Genomic DNA, 23310 nt, shown 5'->3' with positions numbered 1-23310 from the left:
GGTCATACAAATGCTTTAATCTACATTATGTTGGCTTCATTATGTACAGTAGGCAATTCAATACACTATTCATCTTTTTTTATTTCAGCTCTTTCAGCTTTGTGTTATGTCCTCCCTTTTCTCCTCCCTTAATCGTTTAACCATTACCTCTCAATTAAAATCAAAGGGCTGTCTCAGCTCACCCTCTGGTGTAATCAAGAGCTCACCTTTCTGTATCAGGGGGAAAAAAATAGACTTTTACGGTCACACAAGTGTAAATAACTCAATTGCAGCATGTTTTTGTCTGGGATTTTCATTTTTGTAAAAATTGTGAGTGTCTGTGCTCACGGCATGGTTTGTTATCATGAATAGTGGATCTTACGCACATAACGTCTAAAGTCTTAGAGGGACCTGATCTCAGGCCGGCAGGAATGTCTATGGTTTCAGGGATGCGGATCTTAACCACAACATCAACACTGACACAATTGTAATTTACACATGAATATTTCACTATGTGTCATGTGTGATGCTGCTTTATTGTTTGGTTTAAAGGGCAACAGTCTACTGTCTTGCTGTGTTTCAGAATCTTTTCTTTTGTTTTTCAGGTTGTCAGGATTCATGCTGCCCTCCCCTCTCGTCAGCAGTGGCTCTATATTGGCCTTGTGGTTTACCACAGATTTTGCCGTCAGTGCACAGGGCTTTAAAGCTGTATACGAAGGTAAGGCTATGTGTGGATTTACATTGTGATATTTGAGTCCTGGCTATGATGCTAAGACCATTCCTCAGTTAGTTGTGATGTCTTGCAAGGTATTTGAACGGATTTACAACGTATACAACAGAGAGTTTAAAGAAAAACACTTTTAAGGCCAAGTGTGTAAGATTTAGCGGCATCTAGTGGTTAGTTACAGATTACAACCAACTAAATAACCCTTAGCTCACCCCTCTCTTTCCATGTAAGTCGAAGAACTACAGTTGCCTTCAGTTAGGGAGAGTTATCGTTCAGATTTTAGTTACAGCTAGAAGCTACTTATCAAAACTCTGCTTTTCTATGTGACTAAAGAATTGTGTTTAAAAACATATATAGAGAAGAAAAAAAATCAGAACAGGATAAGAATATACACTTAAAATATATCTAAACATTGTTTATGGGGGCAGCTATATAGTAATGCTTACAACATAAGTCATCAATATGCAAACAAGTGTTAACGGTTAATAAAATAAATACCACTTCTTAGTGAAGTTAATAGAGAATGAAAAACACTGACATCCTTAGTAGCAAACACCACAAATATTTGATTGCACATCCAGTCACAAGCAAAGTTAACTTTAGTATTCTTCACTTCATCTGGTTCACCACAGCCCCCTTTCTACTCATGGACATGTGTGCATGTGTGTGCATCTGTCTATGTGTGTGTGTCGTTAGAGGAGCTTAGTCTGACAGAGAGCGCAGAGCAGATGCATGCTGCCGCATGATAATAAATGACATCAAAACATCAAAAACACTTGTAACTTTGTAGTTGTAGTTTATCAATAATCTGATAATATAACACCGGGGCCCGTTGAATAGTGAGTTTTCGTTTCCCTATCTTCAGATAACATAAAACGTAAATGGCCAGAGCCAGGGTCTGTTCTGGTCTGCTGTAGAAACAAGATGGTGGACTTTTTTTTTTCAATCTGCTTTGTCTAAGCTAGCAGCAATTAATTATACACTGATTAAAACATAGTTATGGACAATATATTCCATTGCTGCCAATTAATCCCCCTAAATGTTACACACTGTTCATTTCAGTAGTCACAACAAGTGCAACATCACGTATTGTTTTTGACAAAGTATCCTGGTGACAGGATGGTTGCAGTTGCTTGAAAGTGACTTGGATGTTTGGAGCTGATGACAATGTTTCACGCCTTGGGAGCAGTTTCTGTTCAGTTAGTTTGTAATCCAGGTAATCATAGTTTGTTAATCCCTAATTTTTGAAATCATCCTTGTTTGTCTTTATATAAATCTGATGGTGTTTGTTAGGGATCACAACTTAGAAAGAGGTTAATTTTGTATCGTTCTGTGATAATTTATAGCAGAGTGTCTTTTGATCAGAACTTTATGGCTTACCTCTAATATATGAAAATAACGGTTTGATTAGTTAGAAGTATTGTAATTTATATATGTATTCATGTCGAGAGATCCGTGTTCAGTGCTTGTTGTGTGGATTTCCTGGCTGCATGTTGTTTTGCTGTGCATCTTGAGTGTTCTTATGTACGTAGTAAGACCGCTTCATGTCTGCCTGCCTGTTGGGAAGCGACACAAATTTGAAGCCTGACCTTTTAGAGATGCACACACACACACACACACACACACACACACACACACACACACACACATGCACACGCACACACACACGCACACACACACACGTACACAAACACGCACACAGTATGTTCCATTACGCTTGCATAACAGTTCATCTATGAATCATGAACTCTAAATATCAAAGACAAACTCAAGAGACCAGATACACACTCGTACTCTCGGTGTATATCTGTGTCAATGGATGTGAGTCTGTTTTATCTTTAGCAATTTATCTATACTGCATACTGTCTGTTTAGTCTGTGTGTGTGTGTGTGTGTGTGTGTGTGTGTGTGTGTGTGTGTGTGTGTGTGAATGTGTGAGTGTGTGTGTACACCTGGAGGTGTGTCATTTGTGTATTTGTGTATTTTAAAAAGAAACCTGACAGCCATTAAATCTTCTTCCAGGAATTGCCAGGAAGTACTTTATTTTGTTCTTACCATTGTTCCGTTTTACATCTGTTGGGATCCTTAAGTGTGTTTGTTGCCTCCGGAATGACTGTGATTGTGCATGTGGCTTGTAAATGTATGTGTTTGTGCAGCTGACAGGTCTTCCTGCTAATGTATTTTGTGTGTGCTGCTTTGCTTTGCATTGATGTCCTGGACTTCAAACATTGATTTATGTTTGTGTGTAATTAAGTGTGGCTTCAGCCGCATGGGGTCATAGACCCCATGCTGCAAGCACACTTCATGTTCTCCTGCGGGCTTATTATTATTATTAAGTGTGGCTTCAGCCGCATGGGGTCAGAGACCCCATGCTGGAAGCACACTTCATGTTCTCCTGCGGGCTTATTATTATTATTATTCTTCTTATAGTCAAACCACTACTCCTCCCAGAGCGTTGCCAGCACATGCGCAAAAATTACATCGAAACGTGCGGTTTGCGCGGGAATCGTGAGGTATGACTTTTCTAAGAGATTCGCCCGTACGTTTTCCCGAAAAATGCAAAAAACATAAAAAAAATTTCACGAAACGTTCGTAGAGGGTGGCGCGCCAATTAACAGAGTGAGAAGAAGCGACAGAAACTGTTAAAAAAATAAAACGTATTTTGTCTTTACTCGCACAATGTTCACTCTTCATACACCATTGTTGGATAGAAACGTTGGAAATCTTGTCTTCTGTCATAAACTGCGGTCGATAGGAATCCAACAGACTCAGACGTCTTGAAATCGGACTGAATGTGAGAGCAAGTCCACCTCGCTCTGCCACCCGCCACCATGTTAAATCTCCCTCCAAAACCACGTCTCCCCTGAAGCTCGTACCTGATTTGTAAATCGCCCGTACAGACACATGTTTTATCGTACAGACTCGCCAGTCACAGTATCTGTTCATCAGGTCTTCCTAACGCTCAATATGCGATATCGAAGCAATAGTGGCTTTTAAAGTACCATTTTTTTAAAATAGTTTGAAAGGAGTTCCACAGTATTTAGGTCTATTAAGCTCAGCGTAAGGAAGTCCCTTTGAAGTCATCACCATGGCAACCTTTGATCTAACGACCCACAGGTGTTCTCGTTAGGGCAGTTTAACAGACACGCAGACACTTACACACGCACACACAACACAGATGACTTCTGTCTCTCTGTCTGTTTGTCTCACACACACAGACACAGAGACACACATACACACACACAAACAAACATATACACAAACACACACACACACAAACAGACACACAAACACACACACACAAACAGACACATACACACACACACACACACAGACACACACAAAGACGTTTACGTGTGTTTTATATTGTGTAGTTGTCAACACTGTGATCATTAATAAGGTCATATGATATTTCATATACGTTTGTGTGTGTTCAGGACGTTCAGTAGTTTATTTCCTTAAGTCCACAGTCCAGTCTGCCTCTAATCAGTCTGCTGGCGCTCACTTGGTCACCATGACGACGGCAGCACACAGGTGCTTCATATCAGCCAATCAGTTTAACACACAAACCAACTCAAGTGCTTTGGAGGAGAGACGGGCGTCATAAACAAAAGCTATATATTGCGAGGTCTTACGGCAGTAGTAGCCACACTTTCAAAATTTCTTGCGAAATTTTCTAGTTATTATTCTTCTTATAGTCAAACCACTACTCCTCCCAGAGCGTTGCCAGCACATGCGCAAAAATTACATCGAAACGTGCGGTTTGCGCGGGAATCGTGAGGTATGACTTTTCTAAGAGATTCGCCCGTACGTTTTCCCGAAAAATGCAAAAAACATAAAAAAAATTTCACGAAACGTTCGTAGAGGGTGGCGCGCCAATTAACAGAGTGAGAAGAAGCGACAGAAACTGTTAAAAAAAAACAACGTATTTTGTCTTTACTCCCACAATGTTCACTCTTCATACACCATTGTTGGATAGAAACGTTGGAAATCTTGTCTTCTGTCATAAACTGCGGTCGATAGGAATCCAACAGATTCAGACGTCTTGAAATCGGACTGAATGTGAGAGCAAGTCCACCTCGCTCTGCCATCCGCCGCCATGTTAAATCTCCCTCCAAAAGCACGTCTCCCCTGAAGCTCGTACCTGATTTGTAAATCGCCCGTACAGACACATGTTTTATCGTACAGACTCGCCAGTCACAGTATCTGTTCATCAGGTCTTCCTAACACTCAATATGCGATATCGAAGCAATAGTGGCTTTTAATGTACCATTTTTTTTAAATAGTTTGAAAGGAGTTCCACAGTATTTAGGTCTATTAAGCTCAGCGTAAGGAAGTCCCTTTGAAGTCATCACCATGGCAACCTTTGATCTAACGACCCACAGGTGTTCTCGTTAGGGCAGTTTAACAGACACGCAGACACTTACACACGCACACACAACACAGATGACTTCTGTCTCTCTGTCTGTTTGTCTCACACACACAGACACACATACACACACACAAACAAACAAACACATACACAAACACACACACACACAAACAGACACACAAACACACACACACAAACAGACACATACACACACACAGACACACACAAAGACGTTTACGTGTGTTTTATATTGTGTAGTTGTCAACACTGATCATTAATAAGGTCATATGATATTTCATATACGTTTGTGTGTGTTCAGGACGTTCAGTAGTTTATTTCCTTAAGTCCACAGTCCAGTCTGCCTCTAATCAGTCTGCTGGCGCTCACTTGGTCACCATGACGATGGCAGCACACAGGTGCTTCATATCAGCCAATCAGTTTAACACACAAACCAACTCAAGTGCTTTGGAGGAGAGACGGGCGTCAGAAACAAAAGCTATATATTGCGAGGTCTTACGGCAGTAGTAGCCACACTTTCAAAATTTCTTGCGAAATTTTCTAGTTGTTATTATGATTACAATTATATATACAGTATATATATATATATATATATATATATATATATATATATATATATATATATATATATATATATATATATATATGTGTGTGTATAAAGGAAAATCATGAGGCAAGCTAATGTAGTTGCATTGTTTAAAGTATACCACAAATGAGACACAAAACAAACACTTATCCCATTCCATATACTTTTCCACATGTAATCCAATTACTAACATGGAGTCATTGTGCATTAAAAGGGTAATTGTGTGTCTAATATAATGTGTGTGTAATATAATAAGTTAAGAGATCAAATATTCATCAGCATTTCAAATTGTCAGACAGTTTCAGAGAGGTTTTGGGGAGTGCTTCTGACATTGCAACTAACCACACTTTAAAGATAACGCTCCGATATTCCTTAGACCACTAGTACCTTCTCAGTCAAGACTTTTTGACTTGTGAAACAAAAACACTTCTCAGCTTTCTGCTCAAGTTGTTCACACCGCAGAAAGACGCAGCACATGTCATTTCAAACAAAGTGAGAAGCACCTCTGTGACTGTAATCCACAGCAGATCCAACATTCAGCTCTAATGTGGAAAACTTGTTAAAGTCTGCAGAGTTAGATGGGCAAAGGTTTTTCATGCTACCCATAAAAACAGTGGGACACCTACGACGTGAGGATCCTGAGTTGAATATTTGATATAATTATAATTTTAGCAGTATTCATGTTCACTGGGGGTAAAGTTTTGCTGTGCATATTGACCTTTATGCTCTTTTATTTGTTCCTTGACCTCTATCTTTGTTAAGCTATGTAAAGCAGACACATCATATATTTTGCATTTATGGCTTATGTGAAGACTGTTAAGAAGTGATCAAAAAATATTGGTGACAGGGTCAGGAACTTAAATTCAAAACCATTTGAGATCCAAAGTCTCCTCACATATATTTTTATTCCCCTCTCAACTCCCTTGTAGATTCATTATGGTCTTGGACCAAGGTTCACGAAGGCTCCGTCCACAGGTCCAGAAGGTGGACATTACGGTTCAGTCATACATAGTTACAGTCTACAAATCACTAATCTGACACTTCGACGCACTCTGTAAGGGATCGCAGTACAGAACCCCCTCGCTGGCCGGCACCATGTGTTCACCGGCAGAGAGCAAGAAGAGAGAGAGAAACATAGAGAAAAACAGAGTTGAGATCTGATTGGATAGAGAGCGTTAAGGAGCGTGCTTGAGGTAGACCAGCTCGCTGGACAGAGCAGACGCAGACGGACCAAGCTGCTCAATGAGAAAATAAGCTAATAGGGAAAAATAATTATAATACATGTAGTGTATTTGTGAGAAACAATTACATTATAAAATAGATATAACTTTTAATTATTAAATGTATTATTTAAAAATGTAATTAGAAAATAGCTATAACTTTGTGATTTTGTTTAGGCCAGAGCAGAGAAAGCTTAGCAAGCCCTGATGGCTCGCCACTGCATTCAGGGAAATATGTTGTTTATAGTTTTGTTCTTCCTGTACTGTTGTGCATCCCATGGCTTAGCTTTCAGTGCTTTTACTAATGTTTTTGATGAGAAATTATCCTCAAAGACATATTCTCTAAATTTTGTTAAAAAACTAGTAAAAATGTTTTGCTGTGACACTTATCTTTAATGGCTGTGTCTTTTTGTTTTGGTTGTTGTCTCTGATGTCGTTTTGACTTCAAATGTCCCTGTGAAATGAAAAAGAAGCAAAAGAACAAACACAAAACTAAACTCTGTGAGCTGGTTTGCCAAATAACAATTGTTATCATGCATTCATAATTATACAATCCCAACATATTCTTTAATTAGTCTCTCTGTTTTTTAATTATTCTTCCATCTAACCCCCCGCCCCCTTTAACGCCCTCCCCATCACACACACACCTTTGCCTGCCTTTGAACATCTAACCATATCCACACTCACAAAGAATCTTTTCAGCCCCGTCTCTTGTATTGTCCTTCACAGTCTCCACTGACTGTGTGTAAGCCCCTCTCTGTTAACATAACCAGTTAACAAATCTTTTCTCTGTTCAATCATTTTATTAAAAGAAACCAAATTGAACTATAAGTCTGAACACATAGCTAACTGATAAGAGTTGCCCGAGAGAGGGATGTATGAGAGAAAGAACGAGAGAGGGAGGTTGGGTCAAATGAAGTTATAAGTGGTGGAAAGTGAGGCCTTACTGATAAAAAAAAAAGCAAGTTTGCAAACCAGCTCTGCAAGACGAGATAATCATCAATTAATTTCCCCTGAAGCTGAGAGAGAGAGAGAGAGAGAGAGAGAGATAGAGAGAGACAGGGAAAGAGCGATAGAGAAATGCATTTTAGTCCTTGATGGAAGATCTTTTTTTGTCACATGCAATTTGTTCATCTCCCGAAACCATCATTCTCCTGCAACAAAATAATAGATTCTTTTTTAATATTTAGATTTGTTGCCTCTGTGCTCAGGGATCATTTGGTGAGTGTGAAGTCTGACAGCAGCTTCATCAGGATTTGTTGTTTGTTGGAAACAAGATTAAGCTCTGGGTCGTCCACTCGGACGCGCTCCCCACAATGTTTTTTGATTTGTAAAGCGTTCTTCGGTTTACAGTCCTTCTGGATCTGGGGCCTTTACGTGTGTTTAGCACTCATGGTGCCAAATGCTAAAAGTTATAAATATTTAGAGCTTTAGTGAAAGATTGCCCGGCCTCAAATGAGTTTGCAATTGTCGCTAAGCAACTAGAAGCACTACCAGCACTTCCTTGGAGCATTTGTTAAGTGCTGCCACTTATAAAAAGAAACCCGATGGAAATAAGGCCTTACCTTCTTCTTCACTATTGTGAAAAACTGTATGAAACACATGCAAGTCAATGAATTGAAATATTTTAGTTCTTTTGAGAAATAACGAAATGGGTATAATTCTTTCAGATGTTTCCAATGTTAATAAAGTAAGTTGGAGTAATTGTTTCAGAGCAGCTGTGGTGCTTTTCCTGATGTTATCTAGAATATAAATGTTAGGTTCAAGGTCACTCAGGGCAAAATTATTGTTTTTCATGCACTGATTTCAATTTGAGATTTTGGACTATTTTGCTTCTACAAAATGGCATCGACCAAACTAGTGCCAAGAAAACTTCCAAAATACAGATTTAGGTGTTTATTTTACTTCTTTGTGTATTTGTATATTTCTCCTAAAGCCAGCAAAAACTAGCATTAGATAATGTCTCATTTATATATTTAAATACAAAAATACAAAACACATAAAGCTCTAGCGTAAGTTCAGACAAGAAGACTTCCCCTCACGCTCGGCTCGTAGGCCTCTCACTCGTACGGTTCCTCACCAGCAGCACACATGGTATACCAGATATCACCATCAGAAGAGTCATATAGCGTCCTGCTGCTGTCTCATGCGACCCTCCGCCTCCCCAGCACCATGCGCCTTCTCAGATTCAGCGCCCCATCTGCATCTCCAACAACTACAACAGAACCTCCAGCCAGCACCACAAAAAACACACTGCGTGGAGCAATGTGCCATTACGCAGCGCTTGCCTCGGGATGTTGTGCATCCTGGCTGACCGACTTCACCAGCCAAACCCCGTCGGGTCAACAACAATGCATGTAGTCCAAATTAACAGCCAGTCAGATTTAGATTTAACACTGCAGACATCTCCAGCACAGCGGCTGCACCGTGGTGAGGGGGGCGAGGGCCCAGCCCCGGCTTAAACAGCAGCAACAACGCTGTGGCTTGTGGATAAAATTCGACTGCAGATGTTAAAAAAAGTAACACAACCAACAGTTTACCGACTACATGCCCGTAACCCTCTGTGCAAAAGGCGTCATCAGTAAATTTACCAGCAAGTCCACTTCTCAGGCTTCAGCGTGAGCTTCAAGGTAGCATTTTGGTTCTAAGGACGACTGTGGCTCAGTGATGAGCAGGATCGTCTTTCAATCAGAGGATCGGCGGCTCGATCCCCGGCACTTGAGCAAGACACTTAACCCTAAATGGCTCCCGTAGCTGTGCTTATGGAGTATGAATGTGTATGAATGGTTGATAATACTGTGGCACCTTGCATTGTGGCTCCTTCCATCAGGTTGTGAATGGCTCAATGATGTCATGTAGTGTTAAACCGCTTTGAGTGGTCGGAAGACTAGAAAAGCGCTGTACAGGTCCATTTACTATTTCTATGTAGAAGCTTTAAGTTTCTAGTAGCTTCGTGCCCCACTAACCAATCAAAGGGCTTGTGAATGGTCACGATGGGCCACGGACCAATCATATACATCCACGCCATTTTACACGCGGTGCATGTCGAAGAACACACACAGCGTGTCAAACTAAAGATCTGATTTGTTAAAGTCCAGGGCAATCAAGCACAATGTCCACTCCCTGTGTACTTTAATCTGCAAAGGCCTGATTAAACTGCTTTGCTGACATAGAGACACAGAAGGAAAACATCTGATTGGATAAAACTCTCCTTAAACCATCTGCACTGTACTGAAGCTGAAGGCAGAGCAACAGAGGAAGACAGGAGCTGTGCAATGAGAAAATCAGCTGATAGAGAAAAATAATTATAATACATCTAGTGTACTTTTGAAAAACAATTAAATTATAAAAAAATCTATAACTTTGTGATTCTGTTAAGCCAGTAATGAAGGCTTAGCAGGCGCTGACAGACCACCACTGATCAATCATAGCCTGCTTAGGAGAACAATTTATTCCGAAAAACATAAACATGGTAAAAAAAATATTAAAAAAAACATGGTAAAAATGTATTATATTTCTGTGGGTATTTTGGGTATTTTGGCCACCTTTAACTTTAAGACTAAGTCAAAACATCATCTTCAAAGTCTCGACTTCACACACCCACTCTCCCCAAACACACATATGCACTCTGAGAAAAAGAGGCAGTGTACATTCAGTCCCTAGGCTAGTTGCAGAGTTTCCTCTCCTGTTGAGGGACTTCTTTGAAAAACACAACTTGGAAAGCCATAAAAGGGACTTTGCGTATTAAAGACAGGCACACACACATACAGACTCAAGCACAAATATATGCGCACACATGCATACATGGCTGTTGGTGATTGCAAAAGGATCACTTTGGAAAAGCATTAGAGGATAAAGATAAGAAGATGTGAATACACGAGGGAAGAAAGAGAAAGGCAGGCCTGTGTGTATGTGCATTTTTTCTCATGTCTTGTTGCTGTGGTAATACTCAAACATGTCCCCACCATGTACGGATTATTATGGGGTGTGACTTTAACACTGTATTACAACATGTAATATGAGTGTCCATGCCTGAAAGTGTGCATATCTGTTAAATTGCCGGAAGCTCATCCCCCCTGGTCTCTCTCTCTCTCTCTCTCTCTCTCTCTCTCTCTCTCTCTCTCTCTCTCTCTCTCTCTCACTCTCTCTCACTTCTCTCTGCTGTGTAGACTGGTGTAGAATCCATTAGAAACACTTCTTGGAGCTTCCAAATCTTGCTGACTTTATGCAAGGCTTTGCACAGACTGTGGCCAGAGCCCCATGTAGCACCAACCATTGGATGAGATGCAAAAAGATTGCAACCTCCTGCTCTGGGATTTTGGGTCCTTACACCTGATGTTACACGTTAGATTTTATATATAATTTTATATATATATACATATATATATATATATATATATATATATATATATATATATATATATATATATATATATATATATATATAGGGCTGTGAAATGATTACAATTTTTAATCAGATTAATCACAGGTTTCTGTGGATTAATCATGATTAATCACATATTACCGATATTCTCGGTATTTTTTAGTAAATGCATCGGGGTGCTGTTGTAAACAATGCCGCTATAGGCCGTAAGGTGAACCCCGTTATCGTTTCATCCCGCTCCACAGTCGAGCATCTACACAATCTTTAGCTAATCAAAAAGAACGAGTCGTGCTAAACTACCAAAAAAGGTTTGTCGCTGAAATTCCAGTTGATTATTGATGCAGCGTTGTTTTATGCAGAACTAGTTTCTTCAGAGCGTAACAGGATATTCGTCGCGAGTGGAGGTGACGAAGTGCTCAGTGTTGCCAGATTGGTGATGGAGAAGTATCGTACCAAAGGCTCAAAATGGTTTTATTTGGAGGATAATTATCGTGCATCTGGCAACCCTGAGATAGGTCGTCCAATGACAGTTCTCTCTACAGTCAGAGCTCGCGCAAGAAGGTGGATCATAAGGGAGATACCGTTTCAAAACTGGTAAGGGCGTAATAACTAGTTTGTGAAAGACTCAGAGAAACACAAATATCCAACAAAGCAAAGTCCCGGACGTGTTGGAATCCCTCCCGGACGCATTTGTTAGGTCTCAAAAAGAGGACATGTCCAGGAAAAAGAGGACGTCTGGTCACCAGGTAATTCTCATTACTCACAAAAGTCCAGTGATCCCCTGTCAGCGCCACATGATCCGTAGCAGACAAGTCATTTTCTGTTTTGTTCTTTCCAGCTTTATACAGCGCGTGGATTTTTGTCATGATTGTGTGTCTTTTTGGTGCTTTGATGCTCTGGTCCTCCGTTGACACTCTCAAAACTTTGGTGAACCCCTCATCCTCAACAATATGAATTGGTCGACAGATTTTTGCAATCCATTCTGCAACTGTGCTACTCAGCTTGTCACAGGCAGACTTAGTGAGGGGTCTTTGTTGTTCAGTGAGGCTGGTTTGACGCATTCCACTTGAACGCCCCTCGCTGACCAACATGCTGCGCGTTGAGATGTTAAGGCTGGTTGTGCTGGTGAAACGTCAACGTCTTCCCGCAGAGTGTACATCTGACATCTACGTGTATATATATATATATATATATATATATATATATATATATATATGTATATATATATATATATATATATATATATATATATATGTATATATATATATATATATATATGTATATATATATATATATATATATATATATATATATATATATATATATATATTTATATACATATATATATATGTATATATATATATATATATATGTATATATATATATATATATATATATATATATATATATATTTATATTTATATATATATATATATATATATATATATATATATATATATATATATATATATATGGTAAATTAGTTTCTCTTTTGAACTGGGGCCAAGTCGACCTCTATCCACTGACTATGGATATTTACTTCATACCTTAAATCTCAACCTCAAGTTATTTCTGCATGCTCCATCTCACATTGCACGTTGCATTTATGAATCACTTTCATCACTTTTTACCACAGTTTTCGCAGTAAAAACCTGGCTGTTTTAATTCCCATGTTTGAATGACAATCCGACCAGCCTGTTACGAATCAAAGTGAAATCCAGTTGGGCAGCTTGCAAAATAAAGAACAATCAACCCTAAACGGAAGAAGCTTCAGTTCTAAAGGTTCAGAGATCATCGGCCAATGTGCTCGAGCTGTTGTACATCTATTAAGTCTTATGCATTTTTAATATCTAAATCATGCTTTTACCATCTGCTCAAAATCACTGGTATATAAAAGCAGTTACAACTTCACACATCACACTTGTCATTATACTTTTGAATCTGTCTGGATTATTTAATCACCAGAAACCATTCGCTCCATTTCTGTTTCTGAATATGCTTTAGCTGCTGATGGAGGAAAATGGCTGTGTTCTTTGTTTAGCATTTATAGATTCACAATAATAACAGTTTTCATTAGGTCGGAGAATTATTGAGCTTGTAGATTTGGCTACGTCAACACAGACTTAATTAATCTGAGTGAAAGTTAGAGGGTAAACAAGTCTCAGTCATTCCAAAGGCAAATACATTCATTTGGATTTCCTTTTGATTAGCTTGTTAAAGAAAAAGGGTGCATGTGTACTGATGAAATGGGTTATATGTATACACATATACACACATGTACAATATTAGCTGTTTGAAGTTGAAATTGTTCAGATGACTGAAATGAATGGGCTTGGTAAAATGAAGAAAATTTCTTTGATGTATATAATAGGATGTCTTAAAGTAGAGCATATTTGCACACATACATAATTGCAGGTGTTTAGTGTTTACATTTTTTTAATGAAATATAACCATACAATACCCCTTCATATTAGTGGAAATGATGGTCCTACCAACTAAGACAAATAATACATAAAATGTTATTTCATACCTTCTTGAAAAGTGTTGTTTTTCTCAGCAGGATATCAATTATTGTGATTACGACTGACATTTACTGCATTTCTATGTTAGCAGTGCAAAGCTTATTTTAGCTCTCTATCGACCTGTTATCCCCTGCTTCTATCAGTATCTCTGTGCCCTTCATTGAGAATAATAGCTTGGCAGGTTTAGTCAAAGCCAATGGATTCAGCAGGGAAGCTTCTTAGAGCAAACACAGCAAATCATTAAAGGAAGGAATAACGGAAGATTTGTCAACTTGGATAGTCAGATGCTCCTTCGGATTTGTGTGTGTGAGTGCGTGCGTGCATGCGTGTGCGCGAAAAAGAGCGAGGGAGCGACATTAGGTAAGGAAAGGTAGAAGCAGTCCGTTACACCATTAACCCATATTGACTGCAACACCATAGGAAGCTCTTCACTGTGGGAGTGTGTTATATAACACTGTTGTTACTGACGCCAGCAGTAGTCAGCCACATCGATCGAAGCAGCAATGTCAACTGTCCCGCTGTGTGTGTGTGTGTGTGTGTGTGTGTGTGTGTGTGTGTGTGTGTGTGTGTGTGTGTGTGTCAATTGTGGGGATAGCAGAGGTGTGTTCAAGGGTGATACCACTGTCATCAAAGCATGGGAGACAAGACACATGCATATGTGCTCACATTCTCACCTGGGAAATGTTCAGCACATCCACAGTGTTGTTTTGTTGACTACTGGACAGCTCTTCTTGATATTGGACCACAGTGCAGAAGAAGAGTTTCTGCCAAACTGTGTACATCAGCATTCTCACCTCAGACTTATCTGAGGACTCATACATCTATTCAGACTTGGATCCTGTGTGCAGCACATAATCCACTCCTGAGTTTTATTTTTTAATTGCACACACAAGACTTCCTAAAATCCGCATAATACAAGAAAGAAATGTGATAGGAGAAGCCAGGGGCTTTAACAACATGACTTTTCTCAACATAAGGAGAAAACAAACACTAACAAAAAAGTACACAATAAATACAACTGAGGTAAACATGTAGCCACCCATTGATGTTATTTTTCATCCAGCATCCAACCAGAGAATAGGTCTGCGTGAGATAATATTTTCTCTCTTTGTAATTATTAGTACATTCTGATTTAACAAGAAGGCCTCGAGCTTCACGTTTTGCCAAGTTATTCAGTTTCTTCGATGGCAGAGTGGGAACACATACAACAGCCTCATAATTCAGCTTAAAATGATCACTTCTTGAGCAAATAAGTAATTGAAATCCATTAATTCAACCACTTAACAAAAAAACACTTCAAACACATCAACCTTAACTTTTTATTTAAAAGAAGTAGAGCTGGGCAAAGTTGAAAAAAAATAATCGCGATTAATTGCATGATTTTTCTGAGGACGCCAAATTCAACAATGAAGTAAAAAACTATGTGTATTGCATGCTTTTATTTTAAAGTAATGTTACCAGAACAATATAACAGCACTCTGGAGCAACAACAAGTTCACATACATACATATATAGTTTATAAATATTATATATATATATATATATATATATATATATATATATTTTTATTTTTATTTTTTTTAATTTTTTTTTTAACAGGTACTATTACGTAGTAAGGGTCCCTGTGAGGGACAAGCCACTCCTTCTTTGGTCCATGTTCAGTCTGTTGCTTATCTTAAAGATTTTAAAGACCAGCCATTGATTCACTTTATACAAAAGCAATCAGTGCTTTTCATGTTTTCAGTTCAGTTCAGTTTTTCTTCCCCAGTGAAAAAAGTCCAGTCTGTGTTGACTTGAACAAGTGCACCGACGTCTGGTGCAACCTATAAAGTGCAGAGCCATCATGTGACCATGTTGTTCTTTATCCTCGGTGTATATCTTTGAAGCAACCCAATGGAGACCCAGCTCAAATCCCATTATTCTTCTACTTGTTAACCACAGGGATGGATATAATGAACCCTGTATACTATTTCACATTTGTAACCAATCGGATTAAGGTAAAGGTTCAGAATTTATACAAACTCTGGTATCATGGTACTATGTCTCACCGTCATGGACCGTGTCCATAATTTCCATTTGAATCAGGACACACTTAGAGTATTTCATGTTTGGCCAACCATTCAGGTTTGAGGACGGTTCCGTGATTCAACACGGCGAGCCTCTCTAACCTGTAGTGCCGCCACTGGTGCAGCGCTAAATTGAGTCCCAATCTTGGAGGGCGTCCCACTCAGACTGGTGGGGTGACATGCCTGCCGTTAAACTCTGAAGTTGATGATTCATGAAGGGGATTACGTGAGGCTACTGATGTTGTAGTGGTATTCAATTTCCTGCTCAATGTTCTACCAGAAATTGTGTGTTTCAAAGTCAAACAGGCACACACTGGAGTGTATCTGTTGAACCAAGGTCTGCCAGTTGAACAATGTGAACCACAGATGGAATATTTTTTGCTAACCATTATAAACAGTCTTAAACACATTGTGCATTTGATTATCACATTGCTGACTCAAGAGGTTCATGCAACATTCAGTGAACTCTCGAAACATTTGAACATTTTGAGATTCATCATGAATGGATTATATCTTATACTGTGACATGAGACCCCCCAACTTTAGGTTTTCCCTATCTCAAGTTACAATGCAATTCAGTACAATTGCACTTTTAATAACCTAATGAAATTGGGATTCAGAGATAAAGGATCGCTGTAGCCTTTCCATATCTATGTGCACACATTGTATCCTCAGTATGGCTCCCTCTGATATAAGCATAGCTTTTACAAATCTCTGTGAAAATCTTTGAGACAGAAAGTGCTCGCTGACTGTCATTTATATGATTTTTCTGATCTCTCTGGCCTTTACTGTCTCAATTGCCAACTCTGGCTCAGTCTCACATCTTAAAACCTCAGTGCTATCCAATGGAAAGAGGAAGATTAGTATCATCACATTCTGGTTGTGTTCTGGTTGTGTTCAATTCAAGACATCATATACTATACATAAACTATATTATTATTATTATTATTATTATTATTATTATTATTATTATTATTATTATTACCATCAATGTACCTGATGTGTCCTATTGATAATTTAAGGCCTGTGAATCTAATACAAAAGCTACTGTTAGAAATGCTTTTCTTTTTACTGCAGTGCTGGCAGTGGCATTTTGTTTTCACTGCTTGTGTTTTCCTTGGCATGTTTTGAAAAGTGGAGGGAGCAGGAACAACACTTAAAATGTAACATACTTGCTACATTTCAGATTATTGACACAAATTACATGTCGTTATGAATATTTGTTTAGATTCTGTGTCAAAGAAAAAAACATTATTTTGCATGTGCATTGCAAACTACTTTTTATGCACTCAGTTCAATACGGTGCACCTAAGTAGATGTAATGCAATCTAATACATAAGAGGAGCAGTCCAGAAATGAATCTATTCTTTATGAGGTTACAATGTTCAGTTTTTGTTTAGATATTTTGACAGGTGTTCACTGCAAGGTCGTTTTGTAAACTGTAGTTGCAGTCCAGTTGAATTGTATTGTACAACACTTCCTTACACCTTAAACAACAGAATAGGTTGTTTGCCAACGACTCCCAAAGCAGTAACTCATAGAGGTTAGACGAGCACCAGGCATAAGCTTCCAGTTCTGACACACACACACACACACACACACACACACACACACACACACACACACACACTCACTCACTCACTCACTCACTGCAGTTGGCGCATCAGCTTTTTTGGAGTGAACAAATATAAACGGTCCAGCTTTGCTTCCTGTCTTAACACAGTCTCAGGATCTTGTCTTTGTGACCTCATGGTACTGGGCATGCAGTACAGCATTGACCAAAGCGCACAATAACATCATCAGATAAATACAAACGTTTTGTAATACACAAGTACCATGAATACACAACAGATAGAGCATTACAACAGATGCTTGAGATGCATACTAGTGCACATGCTATTGTATATATATAATATAGTTATATAGGCTAACCATGTGCTTTACATGGTTAGCCTGCATCATAGAAAACAAATCAAAAACCAATGATTAGTTACTGACAGAAACAATAAGAATATGTGTGAGGAAGGTGAGCTCAGTAAACAAGTTGAAGAGGAGCAGTGAGGAAGAAGGTACAAAAAGAACCGAGAAAAAAGAGAAGAGAAGATCAGTGAGGAAAAAAGAGAAGAGCAGGAGAGTAGACTGGAGAGGAAAGAAGAGCAGACAATCCCTGGAATACCAAACACTTCTCTGGGCGAGAGAGAACGAAGACAGTAGAGGAGGGGTTGCAGTAAAAGATGGAGAGCATCCATAGAATCTGAAAAAGAGAAGAAATGCTGGGATGCATTTCAAGTATTTGTTAATAGTTAAAAATAGTTTAATGTAATTAGTTGTATCTTGTTCTGGTGACGTTTTATTCACTCCTCGTGTTGATGACGTTGCTTGAACGTACTTAAAACAATTGTTTTTTACAAAAATAAATAAAAGTACTTTGAATTTTTACAGTTGGCAGTAAAGCAAAATAAGAGAGTGAAGGAAAAGTGGAAGGATCTGGAATGAGAAGATGAATGAGAACGATATATAATAAATGAAAAGGGACGTAGTAAAGGAGAGGAAAGGCAGAAGAAAAATAAAAAAGCGATAGAACTGACTCTAAAAATCATGCTTGCTTGGCTGAACTCATACCTTTCCCCAAGATGCATTCTGTTTGAGGTGTGCCTAAAAATAGAACACACACACACACACACACACACACACACACACACACACACACACACACACACAGACCTATACCTCTCCCTGGGGTGGACTCACTGTCATGCACACTGAGACGTATACACTGCAGACAAGCGCATACAGACTCAAGACATCATGTTGTCTCACATTAACTACCCGCCACAAGTTGTTAATGTTTTTTTTGAAGAGAGAGAGGAAGGGCAGGACAAAGAAGCGCTGAGAGAAATGAAAGGTAAAAAAAAAGGGACAGACAGGAGACATATTGACACAAATGAGAGAATAGTTGTAATAGTTGATACAATACCAGCAAAGCTGCAGCCATAAACACAGACCAGCAATTGTGGAGTATCATGCGTGGAGTACACAAGCACGCCATGATCTCAGTGAAAGTAATTGTGGGACTGGTGGCTGACAATGCATGCAAAGTACTTGGCATATAAATGCTGTTCGATTCAAATCTTGTAACTTGAGCTTTGGCCATTTTAATGCTTTCAAATTAGCGGAGCGATTACATTCTCCTCCGTAAGTTAAGACAAGCTTTCAGGCCCTTAGGCGTAGAAAACCCTCTGCATGCCTTGCACTGTCATCCAGCTTAAAACAAGGATGTTTTTCTTTTTGCACACAAGTTGACATTTTAGAGATACATGGGTTTCACCTGACATCAGTGATATCTTACAGTGATTGTGTTTACGCCAAAGAAGAGCATAATTGTGCAGGATAATCACTGCTTGGCATTTACACCGGTCCAGCATAACTTGTATTTTTGTCTTAATCACAGTACAGTTGGTGTAGTTTGTGCATGTAATTTTCTAATCAAGGTTGCCTTTTTAACAGCGTCTCGTTTTCTCAGGTGTTTTCAATAGTATGGTCTTGGCAAATCCACATTTCCTTAAAACTATGTACTTTACCTTGTAGACATGGGATATGTGATGGTGGTCAATGCTGTACTTAAGTTATTTGCTATAGGCTCATATATAATTGGGTAAAAAAAATGCCTTGAAATAGTCCATTATTGCATAGCTTTTGGACAACAAAATTAGTATTACTATTTTCGGGTTAGCTGACCTGTAGTGATGTAGCTGCAAGGCAGCATTGTCCCCCTTTGTCTGTTTGTAGCAAACAATGACAAATAGAAAAGAATAAAGTGTTGCATGTGATCACAGCCCACATGAAGCAGGACATGTATGAACTTTAAGATAGCAAATTGTTCATCATCTGTTCCTGCATGTGTAGCTCAGTGGCAATGTCAGCGACGGTTATATTTCTTTGTCATTCCTGCATTCTGTCGCAAACACCAAACCCATGTAATATATCCGGTTGTCCGTCCAAAACCCATAATCAATCAATTAGTCCCAATGCTATTTTGCTAGTGCCCCCATCACTTGGTGCTCTGGCTCTACGTCCTTTTCGTTTCCTCCCTCTCCTCTCCTGCCCCGCTCTCATCAGCGATCTGGGTCGGTTCTCAATCCATCCTTCAATCTCCAGACTCTGCCAGCTACTTCTGTGGGAGGACGCGTTGTGTTAGGCTTCCATACGTACTAATGACTGGACTTCCTTCACACCAAAAGCGTCGCAAGTCAACGAATTTTCACAACGCTTTTTCGCGACGCTTTACTTGCTTAATTTGTGGTTAATTCATGTCATTCACTTTTTCTCGGCGGAAAAGGGGTGTGGCTGATATTCATGGCTTTTCTCCCTAAAAACAGTTTCTATTTGCGCCACCCACCATTGAAATAACAACTAGTTCTGCTTTGTACTTGTTGCAGAAGTCCCACAATAGTCAGAACATCAAACGCTCTCGTGTCTGGGTTCATAATATTATTCCTAGCTGCACAGAGCTCCGACTCCTCCAGAAACTGTGTCTGAAAGAGTGCCGCTTCCAGCGCTACTTCAGGGGGACCAGCATCGGTTGGATTAAGGGACGGCAAGACGGCAGAGATGATGGGCGGAGCATCTCAACGCTGATTGACTGTCACGTGAAGTTTTCACCGATGTAGAAATTTTCAACTTGCGAGAATAAGGCACATTTTTTGCAACGCACCATTCCAGCCATTCATGCCATTTGCGCCGGTGGAAGTTTGCATTGTTTGCAACCGTTTGCGTCTGTGCATTGACTTTGCATGCAATCTACTCTAATCCGCTACGCTTTTGGTGTGAACGCGGCAAAAGGCTAACACACTTGTAATGACAAAGCAAAATGTTGTTTAATACACAAGTGTCATATGCAGGCTATACTGATGCAGTTCATAACAATACAGTACACTACAAGGTAACACATTTGAACACAGTAACCTACTTTTGTAGCTTTATTCTTGATTGTGCATTCCTCAGGTTATGGCAGTCAGATACATGTTCAGCTGCTGCTCCTTCACCTGGAAGGACTGCCAGTTTCTCCTCTGGTGTTAACATGAGACAAATTCATATTTTCTTTGTTAATTCCCCAAAGTGGAAATCTCTTGGTGCAGAGAACTTCTGACATTGGAGGAGAAAAGGTATTTCTGTCTCTACCTCCCATATCGAGGAGTGACTGTATATTCGCTGGTCTCAGGGCAGCCATATCTGTCAGAGACTTCCTGTATCTGCCGCTAGTTGGTGGTCACTGATCCTGTATTCAGTCAGGATACGTCTATGTTTTCTATCTCTGACACAGATATTCAGTCAATGTATACCCTCTCTCTGTCATAAACCCGCTAATGCTACACACACACCCTACAAGTTATTTTTAAAAGGAGTTCATTTTAGTCGAAAATCATATTTACATTTTAATTTTTAATTTTAAAGAATACAAGATGCTAAGGCACGACGGAATGGTGAATCAATACACTTGGAGAAACCCTGCACAGACTCAAGAGGATGCTGCTGCCCAGCACCTAAACAAAACTGATATAGTTTGGATAAGTCAGGGTTTTAAGTGAGACAATGGGCTTTACATTTAAATTGAGTTCAATTGAAAAGTACATTATTTACATAATCTCTGCTGTCAAACTTCTATCACTCAAGTGGGCTGTTTCAACATTCTCACTATCACAGTTGATTTTTTTTTGTACTGCCAAGAGGTTGCCCTTTCAATATCAGCAAGTTCTGCTATTTAACAGTTAAAGCTATTTTATCTCTTTTACTGCGAGTGGGCCATCATCAAAAGTGCAGCTAATATTGAGGACGAATGATTTTTGAGAGGTTGCCTTAACCTTGTCAATGTAATTTTAAAACCTGGCATCCCTGTTCTGAAACATTAAGACAACCTGAGGTATTGTGACAAAAGTTGACTTTGTTATTCTGACAGTGGCTCTGATGGTAGCTTTTAATGATTTGTGCTTGTGCCACTTTATTTTCACATATATATCATTTCCTCACTATTATTGAGTTCAGTTTACAGTGATGTGACTTACATCTTGTGCTACTTTTCAGTGTAACAGGTTATATGTATCTGAGAGAAAATTGTGGAAATGGGTTTCATTACTAGATGATTAAGTAACTCCCACCCGATAATGTTATGTGACACACATATAAAAGTATATATAAAAACAAAACAACGTGCTGTCATGCTGAATAAGTATAATATTCACTTAAGCCTTTCTGTTAAATTACTAAATAAACCCTGGATCATAGCATTAACACAGCTTATAGACAGTATGCTTCTCTTTTGAGGAAAATAAAAAAGAGCTAAACAATGCTTCCTCAGACATCATCCCCTTGTTACATTTGAACAATCCCCTTTAGAGCAGCTTTGGACACTCAGCCAGCCAGTACGCCAGGAGTCACATCCAGCTCTCATTGTGTCCTGTCATTTACCAATCAGAGTTGGAGGAGCTATAACACAGATGGGTTTAGGAAACGCAGCCAGCTCTTGTCAGCGTTGGTTGAAATTTTGAAAATGCTGGAATTTGGGCTCAACAATGTTGAGTAAGTTTAGTACATCTCGTTTTTATGTCTTTTTACAGCTAAAAAACAAGTAAGATGTAATAAATCTGTTACCTTAAGAGTTGCTGGTTGGCATTTTTTCTGTACTGTGACAGAGCCAGGCTGGCTGTTAGCCCATTTTCCAGTCTTTATGCTAAGCTAAGCTAACCTCCCCTGGCTTTAGCATTGCATTTATTATACAGACATGCAAATGATGGCAATCTTTTTGCACTTTTGGCAAGAAAGCCAACAGATATATTTCTTAAAATGTCAGGCTGTTTCTTTATCATATTTTCCTATCGATTTATTTTTTGTTTAGTTTTTTGGTGGATGTTTAAACAGAAGCTCTGAGTAAAAGTTCAGCTAGAATGTGATGAAAGAATATTAAAAATGTTTATAACCTACTGTCAGCATGTTGGAAGTTGACGTTCCCTCCCACGGTGTGTGCTCTGCTGAAAGGTGTAGTATTTTCAGTGCTGCAGAGTGGCAGCTCTCCTGCCAGCAAGTTTATCTGATTACCTTAATAGAATTCACCACGGTGAAATTTGAACTCTTTGCTGCATCTTCTCCTTGGCCAGCATGCACTCAGAAGTTTTTTGGGGTGTGACGCTCTGAATAAATGAACAGGATCACTGATAGCACTCAGTCAGAGTGTACTCAGTGTTTGAAGACACATTTTAAAAGTAAAAAACTGGAACGCTGCAAAAATGTTTCGAGACCTCTTTACGATCCATCTGTTTAGTAGAAAGCTGAATGTGACCGCTTGAGTGAAGAATAGATTATGTATCATTGTTAAGGCAAAGAGTTGGTCTTTGATCAGCAGTCTTTATTGTCCAGTTGGTGAATTAGAGTGTTTGATAACAA

General features: G+C 39.1%; 1 protein-coding gene across 2 annotated transcripts in view; it reads left to right on the top strand.

The window, feature by feature from the left end:
• csmd1a (CUB and Sushi multiple domains 1a) overlaps positions 1-23310 on the top strand; it is a 363484-nt gene that overhangs the window by 124335 nt on the left and 215839 nt on the right. For both annotated transcript variants that reach the window (XM_068586302.1, XM_068586216.1), the window contains exon 3: positions 585-697. In XM_068586302.1, coding sequence (XP_068442403.1) covers positions 585-697 — 113 coding nt within the window. The remainder of the gene's footprint in view (positions 1-584; positions 698-23310) is intronic.

This window comes from Clinocottus analis, unplaced genomic scaffold, assembly GCF_023055335.1.
Source record: "Clinocottus analis isolate CAN_PGR_092001 unplaced genomic scaffold, fCliAna1.0.p SCAF_1, whole genome shotgun sequence".
Taxonomy (NCBI): Eukaryota; Metazoa; Chordata; class Actinopteri; order Perciformes; family Cottidae; genus Clinocottus; species Clinocottus analis.
Note: the sequence above shows the minus strand (reverse complement) of the source record. Positions and strands in the feature narration are given on the sequence as shown.